Here is a 13784-nt window from a genome sequence, read left to right on the forward strand (position 1 = left end):
TCTCTCTCTCACACACACACACACACACACACACACACACACACACACACACACACACACACACATAGCAGTAAATGTGTCTGAACAACTGAAGTTCCACAACCACCTTATCTGATCCCATCATCTCTCCCTCTAAGCTTTGCTTTTATCGTTTTCTTTATCTGCTCCTCCTTCATTGCACTGTGACCTCTCTCTCTCTCTCCTCTTTGTGTGTGTGTGTGTGTGTGTGTGTGTGTGTATGCGTGTGTGTGTGTGTGTGTGTGTGTATGTGTGTGTGTGTGTGTGTGTATGTGTGTGTGTGTGTGTGTGTGTGTGTGTCGCTCTCTCTCTCTCAACAGATCTACAGAACAGGTATTTCCAGATGGAACAATGTGGAGTATTCAAAGTGAACCTGAGACAGTTTAAATGAATGATATTGACCTGAGACTTTAAATGAATGATATTGATTCCCATTCAGAATGCATGTACCATCATGACGTCATCATCAGCGGTGGTGACGTCGGCGGTCGCCGTGGTAACGGAACCCATAATGCAGCTGTGGGTCGTAACAGCAGCTGTCTGTGGGCTCCGTTTCCATGACGACCCGCGCAGCATACATTCAGTTCAACATCATGTCTATGTATTCGTTTATTGAACCAATTCGGAGTAGCGGGGGTCTCCAGAAGCCCTGCAGTAGCCAGTCTTTGGGTTGAACGTCTCTGAAGGCTTTATCATAATTTGTTTTTTATTTGTATATAAAACAGTTCTATAATAAAGCAGTTCTTTTGAAACTTTCCATTTTACCTCACATCGTTGCATTTATGGCAGACGCGCTCTCCAGAATACCAAACCAGGTCCCAAGCAGGTGGACACATGGACATGGTAGCATTCTTGAATGACACGTTTTCTCCCGGATTGCTAAACACAGTGTATGTATGCCACCGGGAATGATCATGTCAACCAAGAATGACCACCGACAACAGCGCCTTCTAGAGGGACCTGTACTGTACTGCATGATGCAAACTGTCTGTTTCTAAATGGTAAATGCTGACTGGGATGATTGGAACGGCCCGAATGGAATATGTGAATACCTTGTCAGCTGTCTACTACAATATTGATGTACTGTTTAACTGTTTAAACATAAATAATATTCAAAATCTCACGGTTTGCCTAACTCTCTTTATCTACGGCTCTGAGGGAAGTGGAGTTATTGCATATAAATGGGTTTAAGGGAGGTGGGTTTGCAGTGGAGGCTGGTGGAGGTAGAAGAGGATGGGCTCATTGTAATGCATGGAACAGAATGAGGAATAGTATCAAACACCACTTTCTCATTCCATGCCATGCATTACAATGAGCCCATCCTCCGATTTCTACTTCCACTGGTCTCCCCTGGGTTGCAGGGGTGTATAACATGAGCAGACTAATATGAGACTAATGAGCAGGGTTCTCGATTAAAAGCAGTGGTTGAGAATCAGGCCAAATGAACAGCCAATTGTTGATTAAAATGTTCTATGAAATGGCATGTAGTTGGATTTTTTTTATTTTGACTAATTTATCATGAAACTTCTCTCGAGAGCAATCAAAACAAAACAACAGAAGATGAATTCATTCATGTTTCTAGTTGCTATGTGATGAGGCAGCTTTGTGACAAATTGTTTTGTTCTATATAGATAATTCAGAAAATATCAATTAGAGATTTGGAAAAAGATTCAATTGAAACCAGGGAAATAATTCTGCTGGTAATATTAATTTGTAGCATTACGGAATCTCCCAGCTGAATTATGACTTATTATTTTGCAGATAAAGTATGGTACAAGATTTGTGTGCATGGAAAGGTGACGTCTTGTCTTTAGTTTTCCTGTTTTAAAAAATCCCCCAATATGATATTGGATTGGATATTGGATTTCTCAAGGCCCTTCGTGTCCTGAGTGATGTAATGGGCCTTAGGTCGGAGAAGCCCAGCGCATTAGCTTAAGGTTTAGATTAAGGTTCCAGTTTCAATAAAACCTGTACTATTTACACCTATGTTTTAGAGGCTTGCAATTTAGAACTAATAAACTAACCACTTATCCCCCATTCGGAATTTGACCATATCAGAGAGGTAGGCCTATGTCTAAAGAAATCTCATTTGCAATAGAACTGTACCAGGGGGTTAGGCGTCCATACAACTACTGGTTAGTGTTCAATAGCACCCGAGACAATTCAGTAATGTTAGCCTATATTTTTGGGGGATTTCAGTTTTTCTGATAAATGAGAGAAAAGTGATGGAGTCCTATGTTCCTATCACCAAAAAGTGCAATTTCCGTCTAAACTAAAGCTAAGTTTACAAGACTATAATTCAGTATTTTTTTAGGTAAATAATTGTCAGACTATTTGGTGATGTAGGACAGCCACCTGGTTCATACCTCAGCAAATCTGAAGAGGAAAAGAGTGATCATTCTCAAGTTATGGGCTTTTTTGTCACCTTCCCCATATTCGGCCTGGTCTAATTTGGCTCTTTTTCAGGGATTGGGGTAGTTCTAAAGAACAACCCAAAAACATTTCTTCCCCCAAAATAAAATTTGACAACAATCAATTTCATTAATGGGAGACCCTAAAGATAAGAAAAATCATTGTTGTAATTTGTTCTACCTCGGGTAGGGGTATCTCAAAATCTGAGGGCCCTTCCTGCTAGACTATAAGCAGTGTGACTGTCCTCCCAACTAACCCCAACTAAACACAGACCCAGAAACCATTTGGGTCCTGCCTAGTCAGCTACTATCATCAATGTAGGCTACAAATTAAGACTTTCACCACCATGACATCAATGAAAGAACATAACTTTATTTATATAAAAAAAAAGATTTACTAAGCAGCAAAATATGCACAATTTGTGCGAAAGGCCAACATTCCAATACTCTCCAACAAGGCACTCAAAAAACAGGTGGCTTCGTTGGCCTAAAAACGTGTTTATAACATGAACATAGTTCACCAAACCTTGATTCACTCACTCTGCACCAGTGTCTCCTGTCACGTCGTGTTGTGTTTAGTTCTTCACTGCTGGAACAGAGTACTCTACAGAGTACATTACACTCGATTGTTCTGGTGCCACTCAGGCAACTTCACATATTGATTGATGTTGTCATTTAGTATGAGGTATGGTTGTAAATTGTGCGTATGCAAGGCTCCCTTGTAAAATTGTACTCTGTGCAATGACAATAAGGTTTAATCTTATCTAATCTAAAATACACCCAGACATACTTTTTTTTCTCCTTTCGTGTTCCTTTCGAGTTTCGTTTTCCCCCGTGTGAATCCTCACGTGAACTCTCGCGTCTCAACTGGTCAGTCGTAGCTCAGGACAGCCCAACATCGTGTATGACTTAAATGCTTGGCCAACTCCAGGTGACAGGGGAAGGATTGTCCACATTTTTGGCAAGCATAAGATTTATCTTCTGTATGCTCTCTCTTACAATCCCTCAAACGCAAAACCAAGGATCGGCAACATTGGCGTGGATAAGGTCCAGCCAACTGCCACCGATGGCGAGAGGATTGTCCACATTCTTTGCAAGTATAAGGTCCGCCTCTTCTGTGTAGGCCCACTATCTTAAGATCTGACGATTTATAATTGCTTTGATAAGGTTTTACACTTGCAGAGCTGTCTATATTTACTCTAGAGAGAGGTTGAGAGTCACTGGTCAGTTCTGATAGGGTGTAGTCCATTTCATCAGATTCAGATTCTGGCCCTGTTTCAACCCCAGCTGTGTCGGAGGGTTGAGGAGAGTCCCTCCTGCTGCTCTCCGCAGTTTGGGCCAGGTTCAGATCTGAGGGCTGAAGTGGGTTCTCCTGATCACATAGACTTCTCACACAGGTGATAGTGAATAAGGGCTCCGTGGAGTCACATTTTAACTCTTCCTCCCCACAGGCCCAGACCTCCTCCTGTTCCTCCTCTTTAATCTGTGTGGGCTGTGGACACTCCTTTACACTGAGGCTCCCCGTAGGTCTCCTGGTGGGCTCTGGGTTCTCCTGGCCCGGACTGGGTCTCCTGGTGGGCTCTGGCTCCTCTAGCCCCAGAATGGGGCTCCTAGTGGGTTCCGATTCCACCTGCTCCAGGCTGAGGCTCCAGGTAGGCTCTGGGTCATCCTGCTCCAGACTGGGGCTCCTGGTAGGCTCTGGGTCGTCCTGCTCCAGACTGAGGCTCCTGGTATGCTCTGGGTCATCCTGCTCCAGACTGGGGCTCCAGGTAGGCTCTGGGTCATCCTGCTCCAGACTGAGGCTCCTGGTAGGCTCTGGGTCGTCCAGCTCCAGGCTGAGGCTCCAGGTAGGCTCTGGGTCGTCCTGCTCCAGACTGGGGCTCCTGGTAGGCTCTGGGTCGTCCTGCTCCAGACTGGGGCTCCAGGTAGGCTCTGGGTCGTCCTGCTCCAGACTGGGGCTCCAGGTAGGCTCTGGGTCGTCCTGCTCCATGCTGAGGCTCCAGGTAGGCTCTGGGTCGTCCTGCTCCAGACTGGGGCTCCAGGTAGGCTCTGGGTCGTCCTGCTCCAGACTGGGGCTCCAGGTAGGCTCTGGGTCGTCCTGCTCCAGACTGGGGCTCCTGATAGGCTCTGGGTCATCCTGCTCCAGAATGAGGCTCCAGGTGGAATTTGGGTCATCCTGCTCCAGACTGAGGCTCCTCTCCTGCTCACAGAGCAGAGAAATCTGTAGGGGCCGGTCTGACTCTGCAAGGAAAACAGAATAATCTTTCTCTGAGATCTACAACAATTGCATTGGCCAATAACGTTTGGAACGTATACTTTTTTTTACAGTCCACGAACAATACCGACCTGTGCCCTGCGCCTTTATCTCGTCGAGTATGAAACAGTCCAGCAGCCTCCGGAGACGCTCGTTCTCCTGCTTGGAACGGATGTGTTCCTCCTGGTATTCTGCGATGGCTTTCTCCACGGCGACGAATATCTCCCCCGCAGCCACCGTTAAACGTTCCGCGAGGAACACGTTCAACATCTGCATTTTGGACATTTTTAACCTGTGACTACAGCTAGCGTTAATCGATAACGGCAAAGAGTATACATATATAAGTAGCTTCAGAACGTGCGGAAGATAGCGCCGTTGTGTGTTACACACGGAAATGATCCTCCGGGAAACAATGTGCGCTGCCTCTTACAGTTCCGCACCACTCTACACGCTGTCGCTGTTATTCGCAGCCAAAACAGCATCGATTTACACAGAAACCCGGGGCCCGGCAGAGCAGCGCGCGTTTGTCTTTTGAAAAGCTTAGCTGTGAATAAGGACAATATACTAGCGATACCGTTTTATTCAGCCGCAGTCATGACCAGGCAAAGGGTTTAGCTAGCTAGCGATGGAGACTATGAAAGAGTCACCGTTTCGGATCAGCCCTACTGTCCGAGCGCTGAGCCTCGCTCTGCGGGGAGAGACTGAACATCTGCCCGGTGCAAAGCGTCCCGATGGCGGGGACAGAGTGTCGAGCGAGCCGGAGAGGCTCTGGTTCAAGGAAAGCAGTGGTAAAAATCTCCGAAGCCGGGACTTCCTGTCACCCACCACGGTGCTGAATACGCTCTATGCAGACGGACAGGTGGGTGAAAGCTAGCTATTTATTAAATTGTCGTTTACCCCCCTCAGATGTTACGCTTGAATTACGCTTGAGTTGCAGTAATAGAATTATAAGGTTCTATCTCCATTTTTGTCAAATTTGAGTTTTTTACATAATCTGATCCATTAGGTGTTTATTAATGCCTGTGTGGTGTTATTTTTTAAATGTTTACATTTTTGAGTTAGTAATTCATAAAACACAACGGTTCCATCTCACAAAACATAATGGAATGGAAAAACTTTGACGCTCAATATCTCTGAACTACCCTAAACGGAGATAGAACCTTATCATTCTAAGCTCACAAGTTGCTGGATGTGCTACTGGTTGGACACGGGGTGACAGGTGACACGCAGGTGACAGCACGCGCTTCCACATTTGCCAGGTTGCGACTTATATAGAACCTAATTTTAACCTAAACATTCATACGGCGAATTTGAATGAACAACTGTTCGTCTTTGAAGCCGTTGACATTGTCAGTATCGATGTTTCATTTAAACCCTGCGGCGACAATGATTAACCCCTGACTGACTGCCATGTGGTATATGGGTCATTCAGAGCAGCAGCACACTGCCACACGGGGTCTCGCCAGGCCAGATTTTCCAATGATGTGAACAACAGTAGATGCTACCTGCTTTACTACAACTGCATAGGCTGCTAATATCACACGATGAGTTTCTTTGCTAATACCGTATCAGTCAATACCATATTATACCTCAGTGGCCAATACTGTAAATAGATCAACACTTCCTGCAAGTGGAGGACAGGTATCACTTTACTGCAATTGCAGCAGTATTGTATGGGTTGTACAACTGATGGCTGTCTATGAATGAACTGTGCTCGGCTGCTCGCCCCTTGACAGTGTGTGACTCTTTGTAAATAAGATACTGTACTCAATTGACTTAGCCTTCCAGTATAAATAAATGTATGTGTGTGTGTGTGTGTGTGTGTGACACTGTGTGTGTGTGTCCAGTAATGAAATTGGTGTTTTTTTGTCCATCCTGTAGCTAAAATGTGCTGCTTTTGTGTGCTCTAGGTTCCTCCGTCGGTGATGGGCCGAGTGCTGTCCCTGAGGGGGGGTGGGGTGCTCCCCATGGCCGGAGGGGAGGTGATGGGAGAGGGGTTGAGGGTTCGCGTCGACCGGACCGCTGTGTTCAGGGAGGTGCTGGGTGGAGCGTCGGTGTACCTGAAGCCCCCCAGCCAGAAGGAAGGGTGTGTAGTTCTGAACTGTCCCGCCCTGCACCCCAAACCCAACATACCCTCCCCCGACACACTCACTCTGGGACAGCTGCGGACTGTGCTGCTCACTGACCACTTTGGGGCGCTGCTGAGGAGACAGGGGTGAGTTAGGATGGGGAACGGAGAGAGACACACACACACAGGCCCTGTCCAGAAACAAACCTTTTGACACGTGCAGATCTAATTGAAATATGTATTTTTGAAGTGATGATTGTAATAACCTCCAAAATAGGACTAGATGTTTAGCCAGGGACATTTCACCATCACGCTCATACCTCTCCACTCCTTCCTTACAAGTGTATGTGTAGTTTTCACTGCGTTGTATGTTCATTATGTGGTAAATGCTAAGTGGGATGCTTGGGACTGCCCAACTCTGATGTCACCCATTGAAGTTGAACGGTGGTTTAGGCAAGGGTTCAGGGTAGGGTCTTCCCAAGGATCCCACTTAGCATCTGTTGTTGAACTACCTCAATGTTATGTAAGAACATAAGAGTAAAGGGAGTCTTTATGCATTGGGCTGGAACCACCTTATATGGGTGTTGTGTAACTTCCCTCAGGTTCACTGTTACCTGCTGCCCCGTGTTACCAGAAGAGAGTGACTTAATCGTCTTCCTCCGAATGCTCGGTGTTGATTGGCCAACAGTCCCGGTCAGCTGGACCAATGATGAGCGGGAGAAGAATATGCTGGAGTCTTTACAGAAATCCCCTTACAGAGAGAGAGAGACGGAAGGAGGGAGGAGAGTGAGTGAAGGAAAGAAGATAGAGGGAGAGGAGGAGGGGGCCCTCAGCGTGAACTGTAAGCGTGTGTTTCTGGAGGAGGGGCTTCCCGGGTATGACCCTAGCCTGGGTACGTGTACAGGTGAGCAGTGAGGGAGGGTACACCTGACGCATGGGAGCACCTGAGAGCATGTTGACCCTCAGATGTTTGGAACATGCTTCAGTGGGTCTTAGCATGGAGAGGATTGAGAACAACTAGTGTTTAATATTATCGTTGTTGTTGTTGTTATCCTCAGTGCATAGGGACAGTTTGTGTCATCTGGCCCAACTGGACAGAGCTACAGGCAACACAGTGAGTCACATATACACACACACACATATACACACACACACATATGCGCGCACACACACACACACACACACACACACACACACACACACACACACACACACACACACACACACACACACACACCTTTAACCTGATACTATGTCCATGAGTTGGACATAGTATCAGAGGGTGGAGGAGTAGACAGCACTGTTACTGATCACTTACTGTTACACTTACTGTTACTGATCACTTATCAGGCTTTGTTGATCGACATCCTGTAGGTATCCACGGCAACAGTAGTCCACGTGACTTCCTGTCAAGATGAGTTCCGCCAGCAGCAGATAGCAATGCTCTGGAGGGCCAGTGGAGCGTCTTTAACACAGGTACAACGCCCTCAAACTGTCCTCCTTCAAACCAGGCCTTAACATTCACCTCTCTAGGTCATTTAGTGCCGTGGGTGAATAAAGTCGCTCTACAGTGCCATGGGTGGTGGTATTCACCAAAAATGCATACATTATGATGCTTCATTTTGTAGCCAGTCAAAGCATTGTTGCTAGGTAAATACCACATAAAACACTTGGTAGTCTAAAGATGAGTTTTTGGAGTTAAAACTCTTTAGACAGGCCTTCCTGTTGTCCTCTCTGGTGTTTTCAGTATCGTTGTGTTTCTGTTTTTAATGCACAATCTTCTGTAGGCACTTTGAGATTGTAAAAAAAATAAAATAATGGAAAATGCTTTCTAAGTAGAATTTATTATTAATAATACCACACAAGCTGCTGCACAATAGTACACTGTTTCTCACTAACCATCGACTACCACTAAACCTGTGCACCAGCACACTAGTTTCACTGTTTAGAATGGTTGGTAGTTGGATTTCAAATGGAGCATAAATACTCTCTGGTGCTCTCCTGGATTTATCTTTAAAAGCCTCTATTCAATTGGCTTATTTGAATGAAAATGGCTAAAAACAGCCTTCATCAAGGTACTCAAGGACTTTCTCACAGTTCCATCGAACAGTATGGTGTTTGCCATTCACCCATCCATGTACCAGCAACCCAACATCTTGTTCCATTTTCTTCCCTCTTTCCTGCCTCTGATCAGAGGAGTCTTGTCTGTGGGCCAGTGAAGACCCTTGGTACCCACCTCAGTGCTGCCCAGTATCTTCAGTAAGAACTTTGTGTCTGTTTATCCATCTATTCATCCATCCATCTATCCACCCCTCCATCTATCCATCCCTCTATCCCTCACTCCATCCATGTATCCATCCCTCCATCCACCCATCCACCCGGGCCTTAGCCTGTATGGATTTCAGTGCGTCATGTGACGTTTGCGTCCTGTCTTGTCCTGTTCTACAGACTGAGAAGAGTGCAGATGAAGGAGGCCTCAGAGATTAAGTATGGAGATCAGGTCGAAGGTGAGAGACGTGTGTGTGTATGTGTGCGTGTGTGTTCTCTTCTGTGTATGTACTCTATGGGGTGGATAATTCGTGACTGTCAGGGTCTCTGGGTGCTCTTTGTATTGTGTTTGTACAGGATAGTTTATTTTTTGTTTTTTTTCAATCAACTCAATCAATGTTTTTCAGGACAGAATTGGGATGACATCATCAGGGTCATGACCTCAGCCACCGTGAGGTTTGAGCTGCTCTCAACAGTCCACTCAAGCCCGGTGAGTGTGTTGTGTGTGTGTGTGTGTGTGTGTGTGTGTGTGTGTGTGTGGTGAGTGTGTGAGAGTTATTGTCAGAGATGATTGACAGCTGTCTCATCCTATAGGTCACACTGGATGTGCAGAGGACAGGAAGCGTCTCCACCAAGGGCCCCAGAGGAGGGATCTTCGTCATGTACAACTGTGCCCGGCTGCATACTCTGTTTGACAGCTACGAGAGAGGAGTGGAGAAGGGTGAGACAGGGGACACACAACACATCTGGTGATATAACCATGACCTTGTTTGATTTGATATGCAGAGATGCTTCTTATCTGAAGTGTGTGTTCAGTATGTGCGTCCCTTGTGGGAATGTCAAAGTCTATAGAAATAGAATGAGTAGTAATGAACGGACGTGGCCCCTCAGACCATGGCAATTTGGCTAGTACACCAAAAGATGACTGACATGGAATTGTAATACATAATTGCTGTGGCAATGATTGTTATGTATAGAACGCACAGAGAGAAGCGAACAATTCAGAGGCCTCTCCATAGCAACTAAGCGCCCCTTTGACTGAACACTCCAATGTCAATGTTGAGTTGGGTAGTTGTTAATAAAGCTGTGAACAAAAACGTTCAAAAGATGTCTGCCGGAACACCCACCATGGAATGTTGATTTGAATGGGCATTGTCAGTTCTATGCATTCTATTTCTATGTTGAAGTCCGTGTTAAACATGGCATTTCTGGCACCGTGCTCCAACCACCAGAGCCACCCAATACAGTGTTTGATTAGAGGAGATAAGATTAGATGTCATTGTCCTCCAAAGAGGACATTCATTTCCACAAGCTCATACCTTTGCATAAAGAGACCAACAAACCCAACACCCAGACTTATACAAACATGGCATGCAAATACGTGACCTTATTTAGATTCTTTATAGATTAGATTAGATTCAACTTTATTGTCATTGACAGAGTACAAGTACTAAGACAAAGAAGTGCAGTTTAGCATCTGACCAGATGCAAATAGTGGCATAGTGCAAAAGACATGATTATGTAAACAGTGCATGGTATGACAGTATACGGTATTACAGTGAGTGTAAGTAAATAAATATAAAAGTCAATATACGTGCCATGAATATGAATATAAAAAGTCAATATGTGCAATGAATATCAATATGAAATGTAAAATATATGTACTGTATGAAATCTACAGAAAAAGGGCAATAGGTTTTGAGATCAATATAATAATATGGTATGTGTGAACAGCAGTAGTGCAAAAGCTAAATTTGGAGGGGTAGTGATATAGGGGGTGGCTGGTGGGTAAGGCTACCACTGGGATGTTGAGTTCAGCAGATTGACAGATGTTCGTGAGCCTGCTGCGTATACACACATACAACTAACATGCAGTCTTTGTACCAGTTAACACCAAGCAGCTAGTGGAGGTAGAAATGTGTTTGATACCATTCCTTGCATTACAATGAGCCCGTCCTCCGAATTTCTACCTCCACCAGCCTCCCCTGTCCTCTTCACTCTGTGTTGTCATCCATGTTCTGTTTCCTCACCTTCCCCCTGGCAGGACTTTACCCTGAGATCCCTGAAGGCTCCCAGCTGGACTTCTCTGCTCTCAAAGAAGAGGTAACTCTAGACACCGGCTCTACAGACACGGATGAAAACACACAAACACACGGATGATGTATTTGTTTATCCGTCAAAAGTTCAAACCGACTCGGGGCTGCCAAATGATGGATGTGTTGCAGCGCTTATGGCTGAGACAATGAGCCTCTGGGCCTGTCTGTCAGTTGTTGTTTGTACATTCGTATGTCAAAGGTAGACATGGTGTTTCTTTCTAGCCTCTAGGTACAGATCACAGCTCAACCAACCATCCGCTAACGCTAGCTGTAACCGCTAGGGGAGAAAAAACACATGGGCATAAAAATAAAAATAAAAGACCTGATGAAAGATCGTTTTTAGGATGGAAACGTTGTGGGGTTCTTAAGTTCCTGTTAAGGGGATGTGACGGGGCGTTTGAACTTACAGTACGTTCATACAGACCTTTTTTGACCCGGCACCTTATTGATATTTTAAAAAATTGTGTTTATTTGAGGAGGGGCTAATGCAATAACATGGACATATTGACATTTCAACAAGCCAGATGCACAATAACATGTGAGCTTGCGCTAATTTACAGTTTCTGTCCCTCGATAGACAGACAGTCAAATGAAAGAACACTGAGGAAAAAACTAAAGAAAGAAAGAAAGATATTGAGGCATGTGTGAACTGACTCAAGGTCAGCTCCACCGTACTCCCCGTTGACTACAGGGGAAACAATCAGGAGACCTGGCTGACCAGCTAAACCTGAAATGTTGACTGTCCAATGAGTAAAAATGTGATTAGATTAGATTCAACTTTATTGTCATTGCAGAGTACAAGTAACTAAAGGCAGTTTAGCATCTAACCAGAAGTACAAATAGTGATTTATAAGAACATGATATAAAAACATGATAGTGTACAGTAAGGCATGTACGGTAGTTTAGAGGTATATACATATATAGCTAGGGGAAAGGTCTGTTTAGTCTGCTAACCCCGTTGACCACAGTCATGATTTCACCTCCTCTTGTTCACAGGGGGAGTGGCTTCTTCTGTTCAATTACCTCATTCCATTCTCTGAGCTTCTGGACCAATCAGGACAGGCGTTGGAGTGCGAGGGAGGAGGGGCCAGAGTCAACCTGAAGACTGAACAGGTGGAGATGAAAAATTTAAAAATCTCCTTTCAACTGCCTTTTGGAAAGTCAGTAAGGCTATGTGTAATGTCAGTTGTATATGTTGTATAATATCACAAATATCACGTGTGTGCGGTGTGTGTGTCTCAGATCTGCAGGTTTCTCGTGTCTCTCAGTAAAGATTTCAGCTCCTACTACAACAGAGTCCACGTGCTTGGGGTGAGAATACCTTTAAGTATGAAGTGTGTAGGTGTGTGTGTGTGGTAGCGTGTCATGCCGACATCCTTCTCTCCCTCCCTCCCCTACAGGAGCCGTTGCCTCACCTCTTCAACCAGATGTTCTGTCGGCTGCAGTTGTTACGAGCCCTGAGAGAGCTCTTCCACACCGCTCTGGACACTCTCCACCTCCCCCCCATACGCCAGCTATAGCCCCCCATACCCTGTCCCCTACTACCCCAGTACCCTGCTCCCAGTACCCCAATACCCTGCTCCCAGTACTACGGTACCTCCCTCCCTCGCCAGCTATAGCACCCAGTACCCTGCTCCCTCCCAAGTACCACACCAGCTGCCCCAACTACTGCAACACCTGTCCCCTATACCCCAGCTACCATCCTACTTGCCCCAACAACCACCACTAATAGGCCTACAGATGCTCCAAATAACTCTAGAACACCCCCAAATGTAATACCGCAGCTAGACTATAGTTCCCATAACTGCCCCAAATACACTTTGCCCAGTTACACCTATAACTGCCCCGTATGTCACTGCCCTATCCTCAATGTGAAATACACATTATATAAACGTCACTTTTACTGCCCTAAGATAGTGCTGTAGTTAGTACTAACCACACACACACACACACAAACACACGCTCACTCATTCTCTCACTCACACACCTTGTATTTGACAATTATACTATACTACTACTATATTTATTGTTGATAAAACTGTAGAAAACTGTTATATACCTTACCAGAGATCTACTGCTACTATAGTGTTTGTCTGTTCAATCTCCTGGATCCCATGTATCGCTGCCTGTACTGTAGATACTGCCTCTGTCATACACACTGCCTTTGGACCAATGAATATCTCCCTATCCTCACATTCTCCCATCATTCCTTACATCAGGTTTGGGGTTATTTCAGTTTCAATTCAGTCAAATCAGGAAGTGATTTGAATTTACAATTATAAATGGAAAAACTAATTTTAGTCATTATAATATAATATATTCATGTATATAATGTCATATTTGTAATATAATATAAATGCCCCATTTACAATAATTGAATAGTATTTTCTATTTTTCCTGAATTCACTGAATTGAAATTCATCTGACCCTAGACATTGACTCCACCATAGTTGCACAGACTCTCTACCAGGGGTAGACATCGAAGGACGCTTCGATTGCAGCGCATGATATGGAATGAGGAATTACAATGAACCTGTCCTCCGATTTCTACCTCCACCATCCACCCCTGTATCACACCTGATCATCAAGACCTTTAAGAGCTGAGTCAGGTGTGTCAGTGCTGAGCTGAGTCAGGTGTGTCAGTGCTGAGCTGAGTCAGGTGTGTCAGT

The 13784-nt window shown here is 45.1% G+C and overlaps 2 protein-coding genes across 2 annotated transcripts in view; both read left to right on the forward strand.

Moving 5' to 3' along the window:
- Positions 1-13784, forward strand: part of celsr3 (cadherin, EGF LAG seven-pass G-type receptor 3) — a gene marked incomplete at its 3' end in the record, with an annotated part of 317293 nt that overhangs the window by 238348 nt on the left and 65161 nt on the right. The window lies entirely within an intron of this gene.
- dalrd3 (DALR anticodon binding domain containing 3) lies at positions 5309-12635 on the forward strand (the record flags this gene model as incomplete). The annotated part of the gene is made up of 13 exons (XM_080534122.1): positions 5309-5542; positions 6594-6898; positions 7354-7655; positions 7810-7865; positions 8126-8227; positions 8946-9010; positions 9200-9258; positions 9427-9509; positions 9614-9740; positions 11064-11122; positions 12112-12228; positions 12358-12426; positions 12516-12635. 13 exons carry the CDS (start codon positions 5309-5311, stop codon positions 12633-12635), a joined length of 1698 nt encoding a protein of 565 aa, XP_080390248.1.

The sequence above is a fragment of the Nansenia antarctica genome, assembly GCF_963989245.1.
Source record: "Nansenia antarctica genome assembly, chromosome: 6".
NCBI lineage: Eukaryota > Metazoa > Chordata > Actinopteri > Argentiniformes > Microstomatidae > Nansenia > Nansenia antarctica.